The sequence below is a fragment of the Microcaecilia unicolor genome, chromosome 6 (assembly GCF_901765095.1).
Source record: "Microcaecilia unicolor chromosome 6, aMicUni1.1, whole genome shotgun sequence".
NCBI classification, from domain to species: Eukaryota; Metazoa; Chordata; class Amphibia; order Gymnophiona; family Siphonopidae; genus Microcaecilia; species Microcaecilia unicolor.
In genome coordinates, this window is record NC_044036.1 from 31,381,871 (window position 1) to 31,408,803 (window position 26,933).

Genomic DNA, 26,933 nt, shown 5'->3' on the forward strand with positions numbered 1-26,933 from the left:
TTCTAAGCAAATAATACATGTTAGCAATGTACAATATTTCTCTCTTTAATGAACGTTAAACAGCAAAATTGTGCACTATTTACACAGCATAATATCAGAGTCCCTCGGCATCAATAAGGATGATGACAAATCCTCTTTTTTCTTTGGGAGGGAATTGGAGAACGCTCAATCTCAGATTTAATGAACGTTAAACAGCAAAATTGTGCACTATTTTACACAGCATAACACCAGAGTCCCTCGGCATTGATAGGATGATGACAAATCCTCTCGTCTCTGGAAGGGAATTGGAGGACGTTCGATCTCAGAGGCCGCTAGCAACGCTTGATGTCAAGATAGGTGGAAGCCCTCTCGATATCGATATGTCCCATGCCCAATGCATCAGTGAAAAGACTGCATCCTGCTTGTCCTTGGAGAAACACTGGTTACCCTTATCGTATCACAGTACATTTAAGATTTTGCTATCAGCTCATCAAACTTTGCATACAGACACCTCAAGATATATTACTGATTGGATTATTCCATGTAAACCACATCAGTTTGGACATGACTTGTAAATCCCTATTTTGCCTACTTTGCACCATCCTTGTGCAATGCTCTTACTACTGAACTCTAAGTTTAAACAAGCCTTAAAGGCTGGCATTTCATTAAGGCTTTCAAATAACGTGGGTTGGTAATGTGGCCAAGGTTTGGCCTGCTTGGACAGCGGGGCGTGTTTGGTTCCATTGTGAATTTCTTTTTCCTTTTTTTTTTCTTTTTAATGGCTGTCTATCAAATTTGTAACTGACATATTGTGTTACTTTCCTCTATGATATTTATGTATTATGATGTTTGAATATCATATGTATTATTTTGTTAAGCTGCTTCGCTGTATTTGCAAAAAGGCAGTTAATCAAATTTACAATATAAACACAACTTTATGTGGATTTTCAGTCAGGTCATGTGTTCAAGCTTAAACAACGAAAATGCTGCAACGACCATCACTTAAAAAGTTTAACCTTGCTTAAGGCTTGGCTTTTCTGTTGAACTTACTCTGACTTTACATGATTTTATAGGAAGATTATTTTATTTATTATTTATTAGGATTTACCGCCTTTTTGAAGGAATTCACTCAAGGCGGTGTATAGTAAGAATAGATCAAACATGAGCAATAGACAATTACAGCAGTAAAAATATTAAAAAAAAAACAATATAAAGTATGGCATAGTATTAAGTAATGACTGATTTTTGAAATTGTCCGACAATAACTTCTGTCCCTATTGCTTTCCCTAATGTTTTCAGCTGGCTACTGTTGATAGTCTTTTTTTTAATTCAAATTTATATACCTTTACAAGTATTAACTTTTACAAGTATTACACTTGTTACAATCAATACAGATATAAGTGAAACGCATATACAAAATAAATCACATTCATAATTAAAGAAACAGTATTAAATCACCATATATTCCTTAGACCACAACTAATGCGGAGGAATCTAAATGATTCAGGGAATCTAAATTAAAGACATTTGCAATAAGAAAGGCATAGTCCTATCTACCACCTATTAATACATTAAACTGGATTCATGACTTGACAAGCTTTTTCATATTTATAAATTCTCTCAATTGAGTCGGAAAAAAAACACATACTTTGTACCTAAATATTTCACAACACACTTGCAAGGATAAGCAAGTAAGAATGTTGTCCCCAAAGACCTGGTTTCCTCTCTCATTTCCAGAAACTGCTTTCTCCTCTCTTGAGTGGTCTTAGTCACGTCTGGGAATATCCACAATTTTTGACCACAAAATGTTTGCTGAAAATTTTTAAGTTGATAGTTTTTTTTAATTGTTTTCCTATACTCATCTCCTGGATCTAAAGTTTCTCCAGTTCATCTTGTTTTAGTGTATGTGATTGTTTTCTGTGTTATTTGTGCAGCCCGATATGATGTACTCTGAATGTGTAGGTTATAAATCTTCCAAATAAATAATAATAACTGTTTTAGAGGTTTTCTGGTTATTTCTGCATTCAGATTTGAATTGCACTACCCTAACATTTAGTCTTAACCTTGGAAGGCTCCAAATCCCATCCCAATTTAATTCCATTAACTACTGCGGTATAATAGTGCTGGCAAGTTATTTTTAAAATATATATGAGGTTGGCACCCACAGAAATCATATAAGTACTTTGGAGTATTGGGTCCCTGGGATTATATTTTGATATCACTTCTTATTTAATGACAGCCTTTTCGATTATCACTTTAAATGGTAAAAACGTTTCCCATTCATTACTTTGGCTCCGCATTTGGCCCACTTTTGAATTCCGTAATGAGTTACTGTGGCGAAACAGGGGCCTTTCATGCTTGTGACCTGTAATGTTGTTATATTTTTCCCCTTCAATGCATATCCCTTGTTTAGCCAGCAGTTGATGTCTGTCCTCTGCTTTATAGCTGTAGCAGAGTTGTTTTCTTTTCAACTTATCTTCCCACACAAGAAAAGAAGAAAACCCCTGGGAGAGAGTAACCTGCGGTGCCATTAGTCAGAAATCCTGTACTGTTAGTGCTCTGGGCTCTGAAGCCTAAGATTTAGCCAGAATATGCTGGGATTTCTCCAGTATCAGAGTGAGAGTGTGGAGAGTGAAGACCTCTGCACTGAGACACTGTTCAAATACTATGAGCAGCTATTTCTCCTGAACTCCTCGGGTACTATCTTAAGGTAGCAAGACAGTGTTTAATGTTGATTCCTGTGGGCAAGTCACTTAACCCTCCATCGCCCCAGGTACAAAATAAGTACCTGTATATATGTAAACCGCTTTGAATGTAGTTGCAAAATACCACAGAAAGGCAGTATATCAAATCCTATTTCCCTTCCCTTCCTATTATTTTACCTACTACTGTTTGCTGTTTACACCTTTTCACTGTTCTACCTTTTTTATGATAGTAAACCTAATAGTTTGTTACCTCTGTTGTCCTGGACTGACTAAGAATCCTGGTAGTTTGTGTTCTTGGTCTCTGGGTGTTTTCTAGGAACTATGGGACCTTTGGGATTGTGGTCCATGTCCTTAGAAATCACCAGGGAAATAATCTGCTGGTGGGAGATTCGCCTAGAGGCAAGCAGGACCCAGAAGTGGGTGAAGGGTATGCCAGTGTAGGCGGGCCTGGGCAGTGCTGGGACAGATCCTCTAGGTGGTCGCAGGGTTAACCCCAGGTGGGTGCTAGGGGTAGAGCTTAGGCATTATGTGACAGTTACGATGAATGTGCTGATATAATGTAGTCAGTACAATATGTACTGTTCCTGCACAGTACATACATATATAAATACACATGTTACTTTTCCTTCAAAGGTATATTTACAGTATACACACACACAGTCCACCACGGAAGGCTGATGATGCTAAGCTGTGGAAGTAGCAGGTAAGAGCTCTCACCTACAGTCCTCTGCGAGGAGATGTCAGAGTAAAGGACCAGCAGTGCTATGGTACTGTGAAGGAATCCAAACTCCCGAGCCTGAGCAGAGCTCCACCTGCGATTCTGCTTAACAGGGAAGAAAAAGCAGAGCAGGAAATCAATGGCTTAATACTACATTACAAAGAATTATGCACTTTTTGAAACAGCTTTTTTTTTTTTTTTTTGCTCAAGCAGTTTTCCTCCACTTCTTTGGGCTTCTAGCTCAATCACAACATGACTCTCTTAGGCTGTGGCACTATGAGTCTTCAGTAACAATTATCTTGAAGGATTTTCCTTTGTTATATCCCTCTCCTAACACAGCCCAGCCACTACACCAAGAGTGGCCGCAAAAGTTTAGTTTCCTCTGGAAACCGGCTATGTAGACATTTAAAACAAATAAGATAAAATATTTTCTTTCACTTAACCCACAGTTAAAACTCTGGAATTCATTGCTTGAGGATGTGGTAAAAGCAGTTAGTTTAGGTTTAAAAATGGTTTGGACGTATTCCTGGAGAAAAAGTCCAAAAACTGGGGTAGACTGGGGAAAACCACTGCTTATTCCTAGGGATGAGTAGCATGGAAACGTGCTAATTTTTGGGATCCTTCCAGGTAACTGCGATCGCAGTAGCCCACTGTTGAAAACAGGTTCCCAGGCTTGAGGAACTTTTGGTCTAACCCAATATGAAAACTCGTATGGTCTTGGGGTTTAAATTGAAGCACTCCTCCTCTTCAGAGAGGGCTATAGCAAAATGGTGGTGACCCTTCCTCACCTTTTAGGCATTGCTGTATTCAGTATTTGGCAAACCTCCAAGCAAACATGAGCAAAGAACACAACCAACAGTTCTGATGTTGGAAGTGCCTTTCATGCAAAAACAGTTTTAATAAGAGCAAAATGGCCATGGATGACAGGGAAAAGTACCTGGAAAAATATCAACAGGAGAGTCTGATAACTGAAGGTCAAGGGAGAGAATGTGCGTGCGTGTGTGAGTGTGGGTACATGTTTGCACGACAGGAAAATGCAAGTCTTCTGATGACAAACCAATTCATTTTAGATGTAAAATGTACTGATGCAATAGTGATACCATTTGTGAATGAATAAAAAATATATGTTGCTGGTGCTGCTATGTCTGAGGTTTCTATAATGCATGTTTATTTCTCAAAAATGAATTACAATCATAGTCCTAAAAGAAGTTATATTACCTTGGCCCCTCATTTCCCATGATTGAAAGCAACTGCACATTCAAGAAAAAAAAAAAAAAAAAAGAGGGTCCACAAAATCATTTGGAGCTAACATTTCTTGGCTGGACCACACAATCTTTATTCTATCACAAAAGCTGGACCATGAGGCAACAATAAATAAAGTTAAGTAGATTTATTTTATAATCACTTTCAAGTGGATGACTTCATAAAGTCAAGAGTTTACTTTGGAATGTTCTTTGGTATGCCAATAATAAAGGCATGTTTTACTTAAGAAAACAATTTCACAATACAAAAACAAAATGTTTTTATTACCTGATTATTCTGCCGGTTGGGGCCAAGCAGAAAGTTGATTATGTGTTTAAGAGCAGAATGTTGGAGCAGCAGGTCACTGGCTCTCACACCCTGCTAATAAAAGAGAAAAGAGATTCCAACTAAGCAAGCATGCTTTCCTTTGCAAGACACCAACTAGCACAACCGGACTGTAGAACAGTTATACTGGACTCATTACTGACGGGGATTCTCAATGATAAATTCCAAGTCTCAATGAGCAACACTTAAATTTGCTTTTGAATCTCCTATACATATCTTTACACAGTTTCAAAATACCTTGCAATTGTTTAAGCCCTTGAGGAGAAATTAGGGTTTACCTGCTAATTTTCAGTCCTTTAGACCAGTGGTTCCCAAACCTGGTCCTGGAGGCACCCCAGCCAGTCAGGTTTTCAGGATAATGAATATTTATGAGAATGATTTGCATGCACTGCTTCCACTGCATGCAAATCTCTCTCATGAATATTCACTGTGGATATCCTAAAAACCTGACTGCCTGGGGTGCCTCCAGGACCAGATTTGGGAACCACTGCTTTAGACCCTCCAGATTGGTCCAGACGCTGATGCTTGGGTTATGCTCACCTACCAGCAGATGGAGACTGAGAACAATAAAATTCTGAGACTTGAGTAATAGCACTGTGCTAGCCTTCAGCCAGCCAGTATTTGACTAACAAATATGATGACCTATAAACAATATCGCCCCTTGGCTGTTCACCCTATGCACACACAGGTTCAAACGGCAAGTGTGCAATAGATATGCCTATTGGACATCTGTTGCAACTTTCTTCTCACCCCCCTCCCCCTGAAACACACCCAATAGGAACCATAAAAAAGGGCAACACAAGCAAACTACATACAAATTTTGTGCTGAAAAAAAAAAAAAAAAAGAGAAGTCCTCCGTATCCTGAGCTCTGTTCTAGGACACCAAAATCTGCACCGGCACGCGCCACAATGTTCACGGGTGGGTTCTGGACCGATCTGGAGGGACTAAATGAAAGAAAATTAGCAGGTATGCCCTAATTTCTCCTTCATCAGCCTTCCAGACCAGTCCAGACTCTGATGCTTGGGAAGTACCAAAGCAGTAAGAATTACGGACGGGAACTGCATAAGCTTGAGGAACTCTCGTGCCAAACACCGCATCCTGTCTCACTCGTACATCGGTCTGACAATATGCAACTGCTGCCTTGCATATATTTAGAGGTGGAATCAAACTACTCTCATCCCAAGAAGCCGCCATCCCCCTCAAAGAATGCACCTTAAGCAGATGAGATACTGTGTTGCCTTTGAGAATATAGGCCAACGCAATCTCTTCCTTAAGCCATTGAGCTATAGATGCCTTGGACACTGTTTCTCCTTTGTTGTGTCCACTGAAAAGGGCAAATAAACAGTTGAAACTCTGCTGTTCTCTTCAAGTACATGTGCAATACTCTGTGCACATCCAGCCTTAAAAGACTCCTCTGATCCTTATCTCTCCTGGGGTCTCCCAAGACAGGAAGAGAATTGACTCACATGAAAAAATGAGACCACCTTAAGTTAAAAAAAAAAAAAAAAGGGACCAGACGAAGTACTACTTTCTCCTTAAACACCTGCAGGAAAGGCTCCTTTATGATAGAGCCTGCAATTCAAAAATTCAGTGTGTGGAGAAATTAGCAACGAGGAATATTGTCTTTAGAGTGAGATCTTTCAGAGAAGCATCTGTGAAAGGCTTGAAGGACACGGACATCAAAACCAAATTGAGGTACCACTGTGGATCGATTGCTCGATGAGGTGGATGAAGAATCTTCACTCCTTAACCTGAATAGGAACACGAAAACAAGCCAAGGTTGCCACCTGAACCTTCAGCGACACCAAGGCCAAGCCTTTCTCCAGACCTCCTTGCAGAAAGTCCAAAATCCCTCTCTCTTAACACCAAGATTCGAAAATTCTCCACACTCTCATATAGGCCAGTGACAGAGACCTTCTATGAGACTTCAGCATAGTGGAAATCACTCCTGAAGGAGTACTCTCTATTTTGCAACTGCACCCTCTCAAGGGCCAAGCCGTAGAATGGAGAAGGGTCTGGCATGACGATTGGACCCTGAAACAACATCCTGTCCATTCCCATGAGAGGAACCGGAGGACCCATCACCAAATAAATCAGATCTCCGCAACACGGGCGCTGAGGCAAATTCAGAGCTACAAGAACCACAAGCCCTGGATGCTTTTCTATTCTCTGAATGACCCATCCTATCAGTGGCCAAAGAGGAAACACATACAAGAGACCCAAGGCCATGGCAGAATCAACGCACCTGCTAGCAGCTCTCTTCTGTGACTGAAGAACTGGGCCACCTTCGAATTAACCGCCGCTGCCATAGGAGTCCCCATTTGCAAACTAAGGTGTTGAAGGCCTCCTGCCCCAGACTTCATTTGGTGGGGTCCAGCATGTGCCTGCTTAAGAAATCTACCTGCTAATGATGACCTCCACCACATGCACAGTTGAGAGCCAGAAAGTGTGCCTCCGCCCAGGCTATCAGGGTTGAGGCCTCCAAAGCCACCTGAGCTTTGTTCACATTGTTGGAAAGTACCCTGACTGACTTGCCTTCCGGGACATCCTGGAAGGACTGGAGAGCAAAATAAACAGCCTGGGTCTCCAGTCTGTTGATAGACCACTGACTCTCCTCCATTGACCAGAAGTTCTGCACAACCCGATTGCAGCAATGGGCTCCCCAGCCTGACATCCGTCAGTAACTACCATCCAATCCAAACTGCCAGACTTGTGCCCCAAAGCAAGTTGTCCGAGTCCAGCCACCACTGTAGACTGCACCTTGCTGCCCCTCTCAGAGTAAGCTGCATGTCCAGGACCTGCCGCTGTGGTGACCAACGTGAAAGAAGGGCCTGCTGCAGAGGATGCATGTGCGCCCTAGCCCACTGCACTACTTCTAGCAAAGCCACCATGGAGCCCAGCACCTGCAAATAATCATATGCGTGGGGCTCTGAAGGCCATAAGATTTTGAATTTGACTCTGCAACTTCATGATCCTTGAACAAAAAAGGAACACTCTTCCTATCCGAGTGTTGAAGCAGACTCCCAAATATTCGAGGCACTGCATCGGAACAAGGTGCTCTTGGAGGGTTTGACTACTCATCCCAAATGTTCCAGCAATTGCACCACCCTGGCGGTGGCCAGTTCGCTCTCCTGAAAGGACTTGGCCCAAATTAACCAGTCGTCCTGGTAGGTATGAACCTGGATGCCCTCCTTCTGCAGTGCTGCAGCCACCACCACCAGCACCATCATCATCTTAACAGCAATAGCCAAACTGTAGTGGACAGACCAGAACTGAAAGTGCTGCCCTAAAGGAAGCACTGGTAGCTCTGACAGATGGGAATATACACCTCTGCAAGAGCCAAAGCTGTGAGAAATGTCCTGAATTCAATTCCTTTTTGTCTATCCTCTGGGTACTGCGGAACCTTAGCTTCTCCTAAACCTTTAACTAGCTTATCCAGCTCCTCACTAAACAGAATGGAGCCCCGAAGATAAGGAGCAGAGTTTAGATTTAGAAGTCATATCCACCATCCAACCATGAAGCCAAAGAGCTCTCCAGGCGGCAACAACCAAGGCCATATTCTTCGCCAAAGCCCTATGCAAATCATAAAGGGCATTAGCCAAAAAGGAGGAGCCCACCTCTACCTTCGCCACCTCTAGGTCCACCAAGGCTCTTTCCCTGTAGGGGTCATCCAGCACCTTTTCCAACCAACAAAAGGTCGCCTACAAAGCCAGAGCTGAGACGTCAAAACTCTTCTTCAATAGAGAGACCACTTTTTATCTTGGGGATCTTTACGAGCTGTGCCACGGTCCACTACGACAGTGGTCTTTTTGGTAATTGCCACTACCAGGGAATCCACAGAAGGAGGCCGTAAGGACTCCCTGTCCATGGGAGAAATAGGAAAAGCTTAGTCATCACCTGTACCACCTTACATGGCGCATGAACCATCTCTTGGAGATCTTGGTTCATGGGAAAGGATTTATGGGGCCATCTAAGCCTCTTAACCAAAGGATCTACCTTCTGAGTGTTGCCTTCCACAAAAGGCTCATCATCAAACTTCAGAACCAAGGAGACCTGAGAAATGAGATCCACGAGCTTTTCTCTATGGAAAATACAGACCACAGAGGAAACTTGGAGAGTGTTCTATTGTGGATTAAAACTGGTTAAAAGATAGAAAACAAAGAGTAGGGTTAAATGGTCAGTATTCTCAATGGAGAAGCGTAGCTAGTGGGGTTCCCCAGGGGTCTGTGCTGGGACCGCTGCTTTTTAACATGTTTATAAATGACCTAGAGATGGGAGTAACTAGTGAGGTAATTAAATTTGCTGATGACACAAAGTTATTCAAAGTCGTTAAATCGCGGGAGGATTGTGAAAAATTACAAGAGGACCTCATGAGACGGAGTCTAAATGCCAGATGACGTTTAATGTGAGCAAGTGCAAAGTGATGCATGTGGGAAGGAGGAAACCGAATTATAGCTACGTCTTGCAAGGTTCCACGTTAGAAGTCACAGACCAAGAAAGGGATCTAGGTGTCGTCGTTGATGATACGTTGAAACCTTCTGCTCAGTGTGCTACTGCGGCTAAGAAAGCAAATAGAATGTTAGGCATTATTAGGAAAGGAATGGAAAATAAAAATGAGGATGTTATAATGCCTTTGTATCACTCCATGGTGCGACTGCACCTCAAATATTGTGTTCAATTCTGGTCGCCGCATCTCAGAAAAGATATAGTGGAATTAGAAAAGGTACAGAGAAGGGCAACGAAAATGATAAAGGGGATGGGACGATTTCCCTATGAGGAAGACTAAAATGGCTAGGGCTCTTCAGCTTGGAGAAAAGACAGCTGAGGGGAGATATAATAGAGGTCTATAAAATAATGAGTGGAGTTGAACGGGTAAAATGTGACACATCTGTTTACACTTTCCAAAAATACTAGGACTAGGGGGCATGCGATGAAGCTACAATGTAGTAAATTTAAAACGAATCAGAGAAACATTTTCTTCACTCAACATGTAATTAAACTCTGGAATTTGCCAGAGAATGTGGTAAAGCTGGTTAGATTAGCGGAGTTTAAAAAAGGTTTAGACGGCTTCCTAAAGAAAAAGTCAATAGACCATTATTAAATGGACTTGAGAAAAATCCACTATTTCTGGGATAAGCAGTATAGAATGTTGTGTACTTTTTTTTTGATCTTGCCAGGTATTTGTGACCTGGATTGGCCACTGTTGGAAACAGGATGCTGGGCTTGATGGACCTTTGGTCTTTGGCAATACTTATGTACTTATCTTTCCCAGGGGGAAGTTACTCTCCCCCACAATTTGGAAGAGCAAGACCTCTTCCCTCTGGATCAATGAAATCCTCCTCAGAAAGTCTGGAAATAAAGTTCTCAAATTCTCCTCCTTACAGCCCAAACTGGGTCTCTTAGGAGGCTCTGAAGCAGAGCTACAGACAGACCCAGGGGCAACCCTTGATGACAAAGAGGCATCTATGGGACCTCTCCAAGTTTGGAACAGGGCCCAAAGAAAATCTGGGGGAAAGCCTATGGCCTCTGACACTTGCCTCTCCTCCGCAGCCGAAGCTGACCTCAATGGGGCATTTTCTGGCCTCAAACATGGCGGTTGGTCTAAGGTGCACGATGGCCTGGCAATAGTGGTGCTTCCCACCATAAAAGTAACCGCTCCCATACTCACTCCCTCCTCAGTGCCAGGGAGATGGAGCTGCCAGAGCCATCCCAACTTCTGTGGAACTGAAGACTTGGGCTCCCCGCAGAGCTTGTATCTCATACCCGGAATCTCCAGCTCTGGCGCCCACATGTCTGATACCAGTGCAACCAGGAAGCCCACATTCCTGAACCGACCACGAAGGGCTCTGGTGCACTAACACTTGTATATCACAGAGGCCATGGAAAGGTGAAAACCCTCCATAAGTACATAAGTACATAAGTAGTGCCATACTGGGAAAGACCAAAGGTCCATCTAGCCCAGCATCCTGTCACCGACAGTGGCCAATCCAGGTCAAGGGCACCTGGCACGCTCCCCAAACGTAAAAAACATTCCAGACAAGTTATACCTAAAAATGAGGAATTTTTCCAGTCCATTTAATAGCGGTCTATGGACTTGTCCTTTAGGAATCTATCTAACCCCTTTTTAAACTCCGTCAAGCTAACCGCCCGTACCACGTTCTCCGGCAATGAATTCCAGAGTCTAATTACACGTTGGGTGAAGAAAAATTTTCTCCGATTCGTTTTAAATTTACCACACTGTAGCTTCAACTCATGCCCTCTAGTCCTAGTATTTTTGGATAGCGTGAACAGTCGCTTCACATCCACCCGATCCATTCCACTCATTATTTTATACACTTCTATCATATCTCCCCTCAGCCGTCTCTTCTCCAAGCTGAAAAGCCCTAGCCTTCTCAGCCTCTCTTCATAGGAAAGTCGTCCCATCCCCACTATCATTTTCGTCGCCCTTCGCTGTACCTTTTCCAATTCTACTATATCTTTTTTGAGATACGGAGACCAGTACTGAACACAATACTCCAGGTGCGGTCGCACCATGGAGCGATACAACGGCATTATAACATCCGCACACCTGGACTCCATACCCTTCCTAATAACACCCAACATTCTATTCGCTTTCCTAGCCGCAGCAGCACACTGAGCAGAAGGTTTCAGCGTATCATCGACGACGACACCCAGATCCCTTTCTTGATCCGTAACTCCTAACGCGGAACCTTGCAAGACGTAGCTATAATTCGGGTTCCTCTTACCCACATGCATCACTTTGCACTTGTCAACATTGAACTTCATCTGCCACTTGCACGCCCATTCTCCCAGTCTCGCAAGGTCCTCCTGTAATCGTTCACATTCCTCCTGCGACTTGACGACCCTGAATAATTTTGTGTCATCGGCGAATTTAATTACCTCACTAGTTATTCCCATCTCTAGGTCATTTATAAATACATTAAAAAGCAACGGACCCAGCACAGACCCCTGCGGGACCCCACTAACTACCCTCCTCCACTGAGAATACTGGCCACGCAATCCTACTCTCTGCTTCCTATCTTTCAACCAGTTCTTAATCCATAATAATACCCTACCTCCGATTCCATGACTCTGCAATTTCTTCAGGAGTCTTTCGTGCGGCACTTTGTCAAACGCCTTCTGAAAATCCAGATATACAATATCAACCGGCTCCCCATTGTCCACATGTTTGCTTACCCCCTCAAAAAAATGCATTAGATTGGTGAGGCAAGACTTCCCTTCACTAAATCCGTGCTGACTTTGTCTCATCAGTCCATGTTTTTGTATATGCTCTGCAATTTTATTCTTAATAATAGCCTCCACCATCTTGCCCGGCACCGACGTCAGACTCACCGGTCTATAATTTCCCGGATCTCCTCTGGAACCTTTCTTAAAAATCGGAGTAACATTGGCTACCCTCCAGTCTTCCGGTATTACACTCGATTTTAGGGACAGATTGCATATTTCTAACAGTAGCTCCGCAAGTTCATTTTTTAGTTCTATTAATACTCTGGGATGAATACCATCAGGTCCCGGTGATTTACTACTCTTCAGCTTGCTGAACTGACCCATTACATCCTCCAAGGTTACAGAGAATTTGTTTAGTTTCTCCGACTCCCCCGCTTCAAATATTCTTTCCGGCACCGGTGTCCCCCCCAAATCCTCCTCGGTGAAGACCGAAGCAAAGAATTCATTTAATTTCTCCGCTACGGCTTTGTCCTCCTTGATCGCCCCTTTAACTCCATATAACTAGTTTTTATTTTATTATAGCTATTTTGCTTTTCTTGAGCTGGGAGCAGACTTAAGAGTTGAAAGAGAGCTATAAATGTGCCAGAGACTCCTATGACTAAGGACATCTGCAGTATCCAGATAAACAATTAGAAGGAGAAGTAAGTGGGTGTGGATGAAATTGTAGGCTCAGCAAGAGGGTGAAGGGGGCTAGCATAATGGCTAACATAACAAGGACATAGGTTGACCCATTATCTAATGAAGACTTATGCTTTATAAGACAGGCTTTAAACTGTCAAAGAATTTGAGGGAATAAATGATAGAAGTTGGAGATGATAGAATGTGCTAGAATGTGATTCTCCATAACAGAATGTTCTGGAAAAATGCATATTCATTAGGTAGGAAGGGTAATTATAATTAAGATAATGAAGAAAAGAAGAAAAAGTATTTAAGAGGAAACAGAACTGAGGATGGCGAGCCTCAATGTGCCTACACTAGCAGGTGGACATATTGACAGCTCCCAGGGAAAACTCTGTTTTTATTTGTTACATATTATACTCTATTGGGATTTTATCTGTTATTTCAATAATTACTGATTGGCTTCTCTGACAATTTGAATAAACATTTATTATGTCTAATACTTATTTATTAGCTAGAGTTTTTCTTGCCTGGGGGAGGGAACATTTCTCAAGGGTCCACCCTCCAGGAGAGCTCCGGAAGGCGACTCCTGTTTCCGAGGCAAAGATAGAAGTATGCACACTCCCAAACTGCCTGCTTCCAGGAAAGGAGGACATGGAGGACTCACCACACAGCTACGTAGCAGCAGCATTCACAGTATAAAAGATACCCCCCTTATGCTGCTTGCTCCATTATTTTTACAGGTTGGCTGCTGCTAAGTGCAGGAACCAGGGCTGAGGCACTAAGGTACTCCCAGCAGTCAGGGGGGCTCAGGGGGAGGGACCCAGCCACCAGGGTGTGTACCCCAGGAGTAACCATGGCCCCTGTGGGCCCAACCAAAAACCCAAGAAAGCAGAGAATAGACAGGCAAGTTAAGTATCCGAGTATTCCACTTGCAATACCAAAGCAAACTAAAAACTAAGGTCTAGGATCTTTCCCCTGGGGCAATCCTCTTTCAGTCCTGCTTGACTACAATCTGCTGGAGACTGAGAACATACTGGCTGGCTGAGGGTTAGCACAATGCTATTATACAAGTCTCAGAATTTTAGTGTTCTCAGTCTTCATCTGCTGGTAGGCAAGCATAACCCAAGTGTCTGCGTCTGGATCACTCTGGAGGGCTGACAAGGAAAAATACATTAGTTAATTCATAATTTGTGTTCAAAGTGTCCTCCTTCAACCCTGACACATTCACAAAGTTTTCGACTCTACTGAGCTGTTGGTTCAATGAATTCTGGGGTTTCATTAATTAACAGCACAACTGTTTTGTGAGCTCAATGCGCTGGAGAGCTCCACCCTGTTGAAAAATAAAATACTCAAATGTTTCAAATTTCAGGCAGAAGTTTCTGCTGCAGGAAGATGTTTTTGGGTTCTTTGGAAAAATGGGAGGTCCCATTTTGTGTGTGTATGTAAAAATTCTCACTCAACCATCAATAATCAGGGTTTTAATTTCCAGCAAATGAGCACTCTGAAATGTGTGAAAAGGTGGATTTCTTTTTGTTTTTTTTAATACTAGGCATCTTTTTTAGAAATTAACCGGATACCAGTGAAGTGTGCTAATGAAAATATGTCTGATCAAGAACAATGACCCTTGATGGCGGCTGCTGACTGAAAAACACTTGTTGCATCTGGCAAAACTAAGCTCACATCGGTTGACCACATGTACTCTAGCTGAGATCAGCTGCGTATAACTTTTCTGACTGCATAAGCAATTTTTCCTCATTAGTCATCCACTTTCATATATCACAACCCTGTGTAATTAGATTGTAAGCTCTGTCTGGCAGACCCTGTCTCTTCATGTTCAAGTGTACAGTGCTGCGTACGTCTAGAAGAACTATAGAAATGATAAGTAGTAGTTACCCCATCTTGTCTACATCTTGTATATATGCCCCTACTTGTCCCCTTTGTGATTAAGATATTTTAATATATATTGTGTTAATATTGTACAGTGGTGGAAATAAGTATTTGATCCCTTGCTGATTTTGTAAGTTTGCCCACTGACAAAGACATGAGCAGCCCATAATTGAAGGGTAGGTTATTGGTAACAGTGAGAGATAGCACATCACAAATTAAATCCGGAAAATCACATTGTGGAAAGTATATGAATTTATTTGCATTCTGCAGAGGGAAATAAGTATTTAATCCCTCTGGCAAACAAGACCTAATACTTGGTGGCAAAACCCTTGTTGGCAAGCACAGCGGTCAGACGTCTTCTGTAGTTGATGATGAGGTTTGCACACATGTCAGGAGGAATTTTGGTCCACTCCTCTTTGCAGATCATCTCTAAATCATTAAGAGTTCTGGGCTGTCGCTTGGCAACTCGCAGCTTCAGCTCCCTCCATAAGTTTTCAATGGGATTAAGGTCTGGTGACTGGCTAGGCCACTCCATGACCCTAATGTGCTTCTTCCTGAGCCACTCCTTTGTTGCCTTGGCTGTATGTTTTGGGTCATTGTCGTGCTGGAAGACCCAGCCACGACCCATTTTTAAGGCCCTGGCGGAGGGAAGGAGGTTGTCACTCAGAATTGTACGGTGCATGGCCCCATCCATTCTCCCATTGATGCGGTGAAGTAGTCCTGTGCCCTTAGCAGAGAAACACCCCCAAAACATAACATTTCCACCTCCATGCTTGACAGTGGGGACGGTGTTCTTTGGGTCATAGGCAGCATTTCTCTTCCTCCAAACACGGCGAGTTGAGTTCATGCCAAAGAGCTCAATTTTTGTCTCATCTGACCACAGCACCTTCTCCCAATCACTCTCGGCATCATCCAGGTGTTCACTGGCAAACTTCAGACGGGCCGTCACATGTGCCTTCCGGAGCAGGGGGACCTTGCGGGCACTGCAGGATTGCAATCCGTTATGTCGTAATGTGTTACCAATGGTTTTCGTGGTGACAGTGGTCCCAGCTGCCTTGAGATCATTGACAAGTTCCCCCCTTGTAGTTGTAGGCTGATTTCTAACCTTCCTCATGATCAAGGATACCCACGAGGTGAGATTTTGCGTGGAGCCCCAGATCTTTGTCGATTGACAGTCATTTTGTACTTCTTCCATTTTCTTACTATGGCACCAACAGTTGTCTCCTTCTCGCCCAGCGTCTTACTGATGGTTTTGTAGCCCATTCCAGCCTTGTGCAGGTGTATGATCTTGTCCCTGACATCCTTAGACAGCTCCTTGCTCTTGGCCATTTTGTAGAGGTTAGAGTCTGACTGATTCACTGAGTCTGTGGACAGGTGTCTTTCATACAGGTGACCATTGCCGACAGCTGTCTGTCATGCAGGTAACGAGTTGATTTGGAGCATCTACCTGGTCTGTAGGGGCCAGATCTCTTACTGGTTGGTGGGGGATCAAATACTTATTTCCCTCTGCAGAATGCAAATAAATTCATATACTTTCCACAATGTGATTTTCCGGATTTAATTTGTGATGTGCTATCTCTCACTGTTACCAATAACCTACCCTTCAATTATGGGCTGCTCATGTCTTTGTCAGTGGGCAAACTTACAAAATCAGCAAGGGATCAAATACTTATTTCCACCACTGTAAGTAGCACACCACAAATTATATACTCATTATTTACAATGGTAAAATCACTCTTCCGTGATTGTGTGACTGCCAATATTTGATCATGGCAGAGTGTAACCTGCACGGAGTTGCAGGTGTGGCTTTGGCTGCCTTATTGGGTAGACTAGATGGGCCATGCAGGTCTTTATCTACTGTCATATACCATGGGGTCGATATTCAGACCACGGGAATTAGCCGGGCTGTCTCCTGCGGTTGGTGGCGAACCCAGAAATTCAATGCTGGGCCATGTCCAGTGACTGGCATTGAATTTCCTTTTTTCTTTTGGGTGGTAAATCCTAATAAATAAATAAGTTATAGTGGATAAAGATACTCCTGCTATTTATGCAGGTCTATCTGGCTGCTAAAGTTAGCCAGTAAGCCAATGAACATTGACGCTAACCGGCTATGTCGCACGACATAGCCTGGGCTAGCACTTAGCCAGCTTTAGGCTACTTAACCAGCCAGGAGCCCTACCTGGCCAGTTAAATAGCGCTGAATATCGGGCACTATGTTACTATGTTTACCTCTGTATGACTATTTTACTGTGTTTTAATTCTATATGGCCTATATCAAATTCATTCCTGCTGTACACCATCTCAGGAGAATTTCTTCAAGAAGATGGTAAATTAATAAACGTAAGAAGGGGTTTCCTCGATGTTATTTTATCCTGCAGTTTCCTTCTCCTTCTTCTGGTGTCATGAGATTAATTTTCAACTGGACAAAGATTTTTCTTCTATTCTATATCCCTTTCTAGCTCTTTGAGCCTGGACAATGCAGCAGCAATAGTCCTCAGCTGGGGGCTATACATCAAGGCCCCTTCCAGAATAGTGCAAACATGGGCACTAAATTAAGCCATTAGGTGTCGCCACAATGACTTCCTCCCCCCTCACTTCCAATATCTCTAAGAAAGGTAAAATTTAACAAAATCAGAACATGACCTTACAGGTTAGCGTGGTGGACTTTGGTCTTGGGGAACTGGGTTCGATTCCCACTGCAGGCACAGGCAGCTCCTTGTGATTCTGGGCAAGTCACTTAACCCTCCATTGCCCCAGGTACAAATAAGTACCTGTATATAATATGTAAGCCGCACTGAGCCTGCTATGAGTGGGAAAGTGCGGGGCACAAATGTAAGAAAAATAAAATAAATATTGGAATTCTAGATGGAATGTTGCTACTATTGAGATTTTGTTGCTACTATTTGACATTCTACATGGAATGTTGCTACTACTGGAGATTCTACATGGAATGTTGCTACTACTGGAGATTCTACATGGAATGTTGCTATTCCACTAGCAACATTCCATGTAGAAGCCTGCCCTTGCAGATCAGCAACACGGCTGCGCAGGCTTCTACATGGAATGTTGCTAGTGGAGGAGTAGCCTAGTGGTTAGTGCAGTGGACTTTGATCCTGGGGAACTGAGTTCAATTCCTACTGCAGCTCCTTGTGACTCTGGGTAAGTCACTTAACCCTCCATTGCCCCAGGTACAAATAAGTACCTGTATATAATATGTAAGCCACATTGAGCCTGCTATGAGTGGGAAAGCGCGGGGTACAAATGCAATAAAAATATTTACCTTTTGTACAAAATTATAGAAGAGGCAAAAGTATTGAGCACAGTTTTTACAGTTCTCTGGGACATCTTTGTCCAATAGGCCAAGCAGCATGTCCACAAACTGGTGAAGACTTTTTATCTATAACAAAGCAAACACCAAGTCAGAAAAAAATCTGTTACAAATTATTAGCCAATGGCATGCACTTCGAATCCAAAAGAATGTATCACTTCAGATATGGGGCTAATGCTGTAGGAGCTTTACTGATCACCACAGATGACTTTACTCCACTCCTTCTGCTGACTTTGCTCACAGAATTTGTGGCATTTTACTCTAAACCTGACACACTGTCTTGACCTTAATGTTTGTTTCTTTTAGGGAAACATTTTAAACAATGCTGGTGGAAAGAGAATCATTGTTCAAAGCTGTGAAAAACATTTAAGTTTATCTCACTGTTCGATCATTTCTTGACACAGAACCTGCAGGCCAAGCAGTAATCAATGGTTATGGAAAGGGAAATCTAGGTCAGAATAGGTAGATCGTCTTTAGTGATGGGCCTGAAAGAGGTTATGTGTATTTACCAAGTGCATCAAACCTCCTTTTGCTACAGATCCATCCCCTACTGTTTCAACTGCAACCGCTGCTGCATCAGGACACAAGGCAAGAGCCACTTTTATGTGAAAGAAACACACTTCTATCACAAACACTGGATTTAGTTGAGTCTGATTGGAGTTCTTTAACGTTTTATTTTACAGGAGCCCGTGAACAGATCCATTCAATTGTTGGCCTTGGCTGAATGTGTATATGTCTGGCTGTAGAGTACAGTGCCTTGCACCCAAGTAAAGCAGCATTCTTCTCCATAATACTGGGAATGATGATTTAAGCTGGCATCTGACCCTAGTGAACCCTATCAGGGAAAGGCCTGCAGGGTGTAGGACTCATGGGATGACCTAACAAAGGCCTAAGGAGAGAGAACAGCATTCTTAACCAAGGCACTACACTTAAGCTACACTGGGATCTGTCCATTGGCAAGCTAAGGTAAAGTCCTGTTGGATGAAATTAGAGGATGTGTGTTTGTTGGGTGTAAAAAAGATATACTGACCTTGTCCTGATAAAACAAGGCACTGTCTAAAGTTTTTTCAAGAATTGTGGCAACTGCCATGCGCACTTCCCTTACACAGCACTCCAACAAAAAAATCCTGGAAAACAAACAAACAAAAGAGGATGATGGTAACTTACAGCCTTGTGCTCATCCCTATGCAAACTTGAGCTGTATCTGTTCACAATGCAGCTGAGTTAATAGCCATCTGATAAAGTCAAAATAAGTACAAATGAGAAGTCAGTGACTCTTATGACTTTTAAAGTGAACTGGCAGGGATAAAAAAAGGAACAACAATGGTTCAGTGAAAAGTGACTTTACTGTCTTCCTTTTGTGAGCAGTTGCGAGCCAAGGCTGCCTCCCTGGGCCACCTGACTTGTGGTTGTTGGGATGGATAGTGATGGACTATGCCAAACTGGTGTCGTGCGGGAGCAAAACAGTGGAAGGAAAACATGACCTTATGCAGTGAAACTGGGGAGCGTCCTAGATATGGGCCACACAAAACAAATACAGGCGCAGCTAGAACTAAACTGGAAAAGGGATGTGGTACTAACTTCACAAGTTCACGTCCCTCTGAGCTGACCAGATACTCCAGCAGCCACTGACAAGCTTCGTAACTTTTAGAAACCAAAGCTTCAATGGTAGCAATCCATTCTTCTGTATCTACCCTGCAATAAAGCACAATGAACAAGGTCAGAGACCTCACAGTCATGTACCGGTACTTTCTGACCATGTAGTACATTCATATCAGTAAGTGCAAAAGAAAAATAAGCAGATTTTATCTTTGCTTGCTTTTAGGCTACCGTGCCCTTTGCCTTTAAATCCTGCTTCTTACCTGTTGAACGGAAATGGCACAGGGCACATGGTTTGAGGATATGAAGGAGTCTTTTCACTAAGCTAGTACGCGCTTACCGCAGATTGGAAGGATTATTGACCGGTTAAAATGGAACCCCAACACATATTTGGGAAGGAACTTTGGATGGGTGTCCAGAACCATTCTATTAAAAAAACCCCCAATAAAACCAAAACAACAACAATAAAAAACTTAATGTAAAGTGGATCAATCATTAGGGCCTGGTGCTCATTAACCTTGTGAGAAGAAGTAACCACCATGAAAAATAAGGACCTGGTGCTCATTAACCTTGTGAGAAGTAACCACCATGAAAAATAAGACTTTCCATGTCAGGTACTTCAAATGGCAGGTAGTGGCTCAAAAGGAACTTTTATCACCTTAGAACTCAATCTTTATGCTCTCGGTGGACAATCTGAAGGCCACTCTACTAACTGAAGACAGCATCCTATGCAAATTATTTTGAGGACCCACCTTGTCTGAGGTTATAAAAAGGCACCTGTTTCAGGTTCGCAGCAGCAGGATGCCTCCCGGCCCCAATTAGGGATTAGGGCGGTCATTTCCTTCTTACTCACCTTGGGTCCACTTGCAAGGGGGGGGGGGGGGGGGAAGAGAATCTCATTTGGAATAGACAGAGATTGAAGCTATGTTCTCGTATAGGCAATCAAAAACCCTGTCCCTAGTTTTAGCTACAACAAAGGTTGGGACTTTTGGGCCCTCTGCTGTCTCAGATGAGAGCGAGATCCTTGTCTAGATTGAGAGGAGCAAGAGGGTGGAGAATACCTATGCCAATGAGAGTAATAGGATCTCCACTGCCCTATGCTCTGATACCTCCTGGAAAGGGAGGCTGGGTAGGAAGTGGGCCTGGAGAGTGTTTCAAGGGTGTCACTATGTTGTGTGATGAGTGCAGCAGCTTCTTGCGCCTTATCTCCAAAGAAATTCTTTCCACGACACAACACATCAGTGTCTTAGGTCTTTCTCTATGTATCTTGTCTTAGGTCTGAGGCCTGTAGTCAGTACAGTTTGCGGGTGCCAATCCCCATGGCAGCAGCTCTCAATACTGTTTCAAAAATATACAATGCAAAGACTATATTTTCCATATTCCTTCCCTTTGGCTACTAGCGAGAACTCCTTGGCCTTGTCTCTAGGAAAAGTGTCCACAAACTCCACAACACTGTATGCAATGTTCCACAAGTACATGCCTATGAAGAATAGCATGCAGGGTGAGCGCATATTATTCTGAAAATGGTCTCTCCCCCCTGAGCTTCCCAGGGGGCACTGAGGAAGTAAGCCTTGCAACACTTGGTTCTTTTGAGAGCAGATTCGACTACATAAAGGAATCCTGTGCAGAAGGAAGGGATCCTCAGCTTAGCCTAGAATGGGTGGCAGAGCTGGTGGTTGGGAGGCGGGGCTAGTGCTGGGCAGACTTATACGGTCTGTGCTAGGGCTGGTGGTTGGGAGGCGGGACTAGTGCTGGGCAGACTTATACAGTCTGTGCCGGGGCTGGTGGCTGGGATAGTGCTGGGCAAACTTATACGGTCTATGCCAGAGCCGGTGGTGGGAGGCAGGGATAGTGCTGGGCAGACTTATAAGGTCTGTGCCAGAGCTGGTGGTGGGAGGCGGGGATAGTGCTGGGCAGACTTATAGGGTCTGTGCCAGAGCTGGTTGGGAGGCGGGGAGAGTGCTGGGCAGACTTATACGGTCTGTGCTAGGGCTGGTGGTTGGGAGGCGGGACTAGTGCTGGGCAGACTTATACGGTCTGTGCCGGGGCTGGTGGTTGGGCGGCGGGGATAGTGCTGGGCAGACTTATACGGTCTGTGCCAGAGCTGGTGGTGGGAGGCGGGACTGGTAGTTGGGAGGCGGGGATAGTGCTGGGCAGACTTATAGGGTCTGTGCCAGAGCTGGTGGTTGGGAGGCAGGGATAGGGCTGGCCAGACTTATACGGTCTGTGCACTGAAGAGGACAGTACAAATAAAAAAGTAGCACATATGAATTTATCTTCTTGGGCAGACTGGATGGACCGTGCAGGTCTTTTTCTGCCATCATCTACTATGCTTACTATGTTTACCATGAAATGGTAAAGAAGTTGGCACTTTTCAAATTCCGAAGCCTTTTAGACTCTGTAGAGTAAACCTTCTTATTAATAGGAGATACAGAGAGGGAGATCTCCCACATTCTCATTTGTAATCCTTTAAACTTCTGTGAACAAGCACTGTCACAGCTTTGCGGGGGGAGAGGAATTAGAGGATATCAAATGTTTCTGTCCTGGGCTCCTCCTCTATCTCTAATTGAAATGTGATGGCTTGAGCCATCTCCATATAAAATCAATGAAAATGTTCCTCTAGTGGGGGGAGGGGGGGGGGCGGTTTACATTTCTTATGCAGTGAGGAAAGATCTAAAGGAACACAAATGGACCTCTCCGGGAAGCTCTCTGGTTCATCAGAAACCCAGAAGTACTCTGACTCAGGCTCAGAGAAGAAATCAGTAGGTGAAATCCGAGTTTCACTTCTCTTGCACTACTGACTGCAGGGTCAGGCTTCATATGGCATTGAGGTTTCCTGGTGCCTCGGTGAATCTTCCTCTCCTGAAGCACTGGAAATGGATATCAGTGCAGCCACCCTGAACACTGAACCCCCTCTCGGCCTTGGTGATGAGGCATCTCTTTCAGGAAGGGTATAGGTTGCAAGCTTTGGTTGGACAGCGTCTCTTCTTGACACCAATAACGAAGCTGCAGCATAACAATGAGTGAAGAAATGCTCCATCCAATCTTCGAAGGCTGCCATATTCATGGGCATCACAGCAGTAGTGGCCACATCCTCCTGCTACTTGAGGTTTAACATAACCCTAAGAAAATTACCACAGCACTTACAGACTGATCTAATAATTTGCTCAGTTACAGCAGCCATCATCTTCATTATGTTGCTTCTTACCTGAGTTTTTTCTTTGTACGGAGATAGGTCTGAAAGAGGAACTGGATGGCTAACTGCAAGCTCACCTTTGCCATGCACGAATAAAATGGGTGTTTTACCTTGGTCTGAAAGAAAAATGCTTGGGTTGAGATTTCTGGCAATATTTTCTGCTTTTATCTTGAAATGTCATAGTTCTACTTTGACTGTTAAAAAATGAATTGGTTGCTGTGTTGCTGTGAAGCTACAGATCCATAAAAATTAGGGGGGGGGGGGGGGGTCAATATTCAAAGTGATTTAACCAGCCAGAAATGGCTCCTGGCCGAAATCACTTGTTCGGGTCATTCAACGGCACTTAACCGGACACTGCTGCTGAAAATGTTTGCTTAGTGCCCAACTCAAAACCAGCTATTTTGGGGGCATTTCAGGGATGAAGTCAGCACATGGCCAGTAAGTGCCAATATTCACACTTAACTGACCAAGGTAACTGCATAAATAGAACCACATAAAAGTCAGTCCTATCTTTATGCAGCTCGCCATAGACAATTAAGTGCTGAATATCACATTTAACTGGCTATGTGTTTGCTGGCTCCATAAACCTGGAAATTCAATGTCAGAGCCCAGACATGACCTGGAACTGAATTTCTGGGCATAACACTGCTGGCAGTGTCAGCAAAACATTGACTGCTGCCAGCAGAATATTGGACCCAAGGGCGGCCCGACCATTAGGCAACCTGAGGCGGGGTCTCAGGTGGCACTCTTCAGAAGCAACATCTCGGGGAGTGGCTTCACAGCATTTTACCTCGTCACGGTGACTTTACAAACCCGGCAGTGATTCCCATATGCTGCCCTGCCAGCACCCACTTCCTTTCCTTCACTGCGGCCGCCTGAAGAAACTTCCTGTTTTGCTCAGGGAGCTGCAGTAAAGGGAAGAGGTGGGTGCTGGCGGTGGCAGGGCAGCATATGGGAATTGCTGTAGCTGCTGGGTTTGGAAAGTCACCATGACGAGGTAAAACCAGGGTTGCCAGGTGGAAAATTTTTTTCCCACCCAATCCAGCCTAAAACCCGCCCAAACTCAAACCCCGCCCCTGACACCCCCACCCCCGCGTCATCACCCCGCCCCCGCCGTCATCGGCCCCACCTCCCCCGTCACCGCCTCCCCCGTCACCGGCCCCGCCCAGAACGTTACTAACCCCGCCCCCCGCGGCCGAAAGAAACGCCCGAAAAACAGCGGAAAAGAAGAAAAAGAAGCCCAAAAAACCGCGACCCGCCGTGGGCAAAAATTTCCTGCGGCGGGTCGCGGAAAACCGCCCACCTGGCAACACTGGGTAAAACGCCGGGGGAGTGGGGGGGAATGCAAGCTCTGCCTCAGATGGCATCTTGCCTTGGGCCAGCCTTGATTGGACCCTTTGGCTTTTAACAGTGCTGCAGATTCTCACACACAGCAGGATAACAAATCTCCTAACTGAACATTTTTTTTTTTTTTAACACCTGGGGGAAAAGTGTGTAACACCAGATGCACCACATACACCTTTGTGAGCAAAATCCTCTTATTAACACCACAACACTGAGCTTAATACAAACTTCTGATCTCCCAGTCAATACTGGAACTGGACTAACAGATTCCTCATCCCTGCCTTTAATAAAATGTATATTCCACTCTTACACACACAGAATCCCATCAGTTTCATAATACGGATGAACTTTCACAGTAAAGTCTTGTCTTGTATTTAATTAAAAAAAAATCTACCACACATTAGTATAAAACATTAGACAACTACTACTACTACTTAACATTTCTAGAGCGCTACTAGGGTAGACCAGTGGGATACACCCAGTTACTAGAGGCTGACCAAATTTTGATTTCAGCAGTGAAACCAGCCTGAAATCTACATTCAGCCATGTTTCAGTTTTGACAGAAAATGCTGCTGCATTTTCGGTTGAACGTTTTGTGCTGTGTCTCTCATTTCCTTCTTCCCTCCACATCCTGAACAGAAGCCACTTCCTGGACCCAGCCATACCCCCCCCCCCCCCCCCCAAGGATCTAACCTTACCACCCTGGTGGTCTAATGGCTAGTCACTCCTACATGTGCTGGCTCCAATTCCAAAACAGCAGCCGTGACCTCCAGCAGCAGTCTCGTGAGACTGACGCTGGAAATTGTGGCAGCTATTTTGACATGGAGACGCATGGGCAGGAGCAACTGGGGATCTCTCTTGCCTCAATTTGTCACTAGACTGCCAGGGTGGTAGGTCAGATTTGGGGGGGGGGGGGGGGGGGGGGGGGGGGGGGAGGGAAAATCTACAGGTGGGTCTGGGATGGGATGGCCTCTTCTGTTTGGAGGGGAGAAGAGGGAGGACGTGGGAGCTCTTTTGGGTCAAGGAAAGGGGGGTAATGCAGCGGAGAAGGAAAGGAGCGGGGGCTGTTCCCACTTAACATCTCCCTTTACAGCTACTCATGTTTTTAAATTATCCACAAAGGAGTGTGCAAGAGATAACTCATATACAATGGAGGTAATGCATGCAAATCCATACTATGCACATTTACTGTAGTTATACCAAAAACCTGAGTGAATAAGGTGTCAAGAGCCACTGCATCAGACTGGTAAGGAGGCAGATTTCTGTATCTAACGTGACAAACACATAACAGGTGGGCTGGATTAATGAGTAGAGACACTGCCAAGCAGGAGATGTCGGTTATATGCCTGGGTTCCTGACTTTCTATGGTTGGATGTTGGGACATTGAAGAGGTAGTATATAGTTCTTTGAGAGGAAAAGAGGGCTCCTGAATGTCACTTACATTTGTACTGTCTCCCAATGGAGCTATTGACCACTGCCCTAACAGTCAGTTTTGGGAAGGGCAAGATGAAATTGGGCGGCAGGGGGAACTCTTTCAGCCCAGGCCTGGCCCAACTTGCCTTGAACCTCTCCGTCAGTTTCATCTCCTACCCCACCCTCCCCAGATTCACCCTCCCCCCAGCTTTCTTTGCTTCTTTTCCAGAGTCAAAATCACCAGTTCTCTCTCCCCCCCCCCCTATTTTGCTCCCTGCCAGCTCTCTTTCCTCTTTCTGGTCCCCTGTTCTCTCTCCCTATGTCCAACTGCTCACCTCTTGTCACGTGATCAGCCTGGGGGGGGGGGGGGGGGGGGGGGGGGGGGGGAGTGTCTAACCGTGTAAGGGATTGTGAAAGAAATTAAAACATGTTTGTCTTTCAACTGCTAGTTGCTGCCACCTGGCCCTGTCTTGAATTCAGCAAGGCAAGTACAGAATTCTGCATTGCACAGTTGTGCAGAATCATCCCTGGAGTAATCGCAGCATATAAGCTCCATTTAGTTCATTTCTACAAGCAGAACAGCCCTTACTACAAGTAAGGGATGCTCTATGATTGGGGCCATTTATTCTGGTCTAGAAAACACGAATATCAAGCTGATGGGCCCTCTTTCTCCCTTCTATTCATGATTCTGGTTGTCAGGGGTATGTCTAGAGGGGAAAAAAGTGGTACAGGAAACATTTGCTTGCTCCCTGTCACCTCAAACAGAAACTGTTCAGGAATAAAAGGCCCATGTGGCTCAGAAAAAGGGCTTCTAAGCATGCAGTCGAATTTGCCACAGGCAGCAGACACTGCTGTTTTACAAAATTTTGGGTGTCACCAAGGGATTATTCTATTGGAAGAGGATAATCCTTCACTGGAACCAGATTCTTGCACAGTCAAAAGTTGTGTACTGGAAGATGACTTTCTCGAAATTCCTACCTCCGAATTCAGATGAGAATGAAAGTTACTTACAGCATTCACTGAAGCCAATGACAGAACAAAGCTGAAATAGTCACTATTGTACACATCTCTGTTCTTCATGAACGTCAAGTTTTCATCTCTCACCATCTAAACCACCACACCAGCAGAAAAGAAAAAACAGAAGGCATATGAATTTCAGTAGAGGGACATGATTACATCTGTTTAGGATAAAGTAATTTCAGAATCTGATATTCAATGACATCATAGGCAAAGCAGAAGTGAGAAAACGATGTTGTTCCGGGGCATTTTATAAATCTATTTCTGTATGTAAAGCCTATTTTACAAGT

The 26,933-nt window shown here is 44.1% G+C and overlaps 1 protein-coding gene across 1 annotated transcript in view; it reads right to left on the reverse strand.

The window, feature by feature from the left end:
* USP24 (ubiquitin specific peptidase 24) overlaps positions 1-26,933 on the reverse strand; it is a 357,333-nt gene that overhangs the window by 38,709 nt on the left and 291,691 nt on the right. Inside the window, 7 exon segments of the mRNA XM_030207144.1 lie at positions 3,402-3,504; positions 4,933-5,025; positions 18,027-18,143; positions 19,105-19,201; positions 19,656-19,769; positions 22,882-22,985; positions 26,638-26,733. Coding sequence (XP_030063004.1) covers positions 3,402-3,504; positions 4,933-5,025; positions 18,027-18,143; positions 19,105-19,201; positions 19,656-19,769; positions 22,882-22,985; positions 26,638-26,733 — 724 coding nt within the window.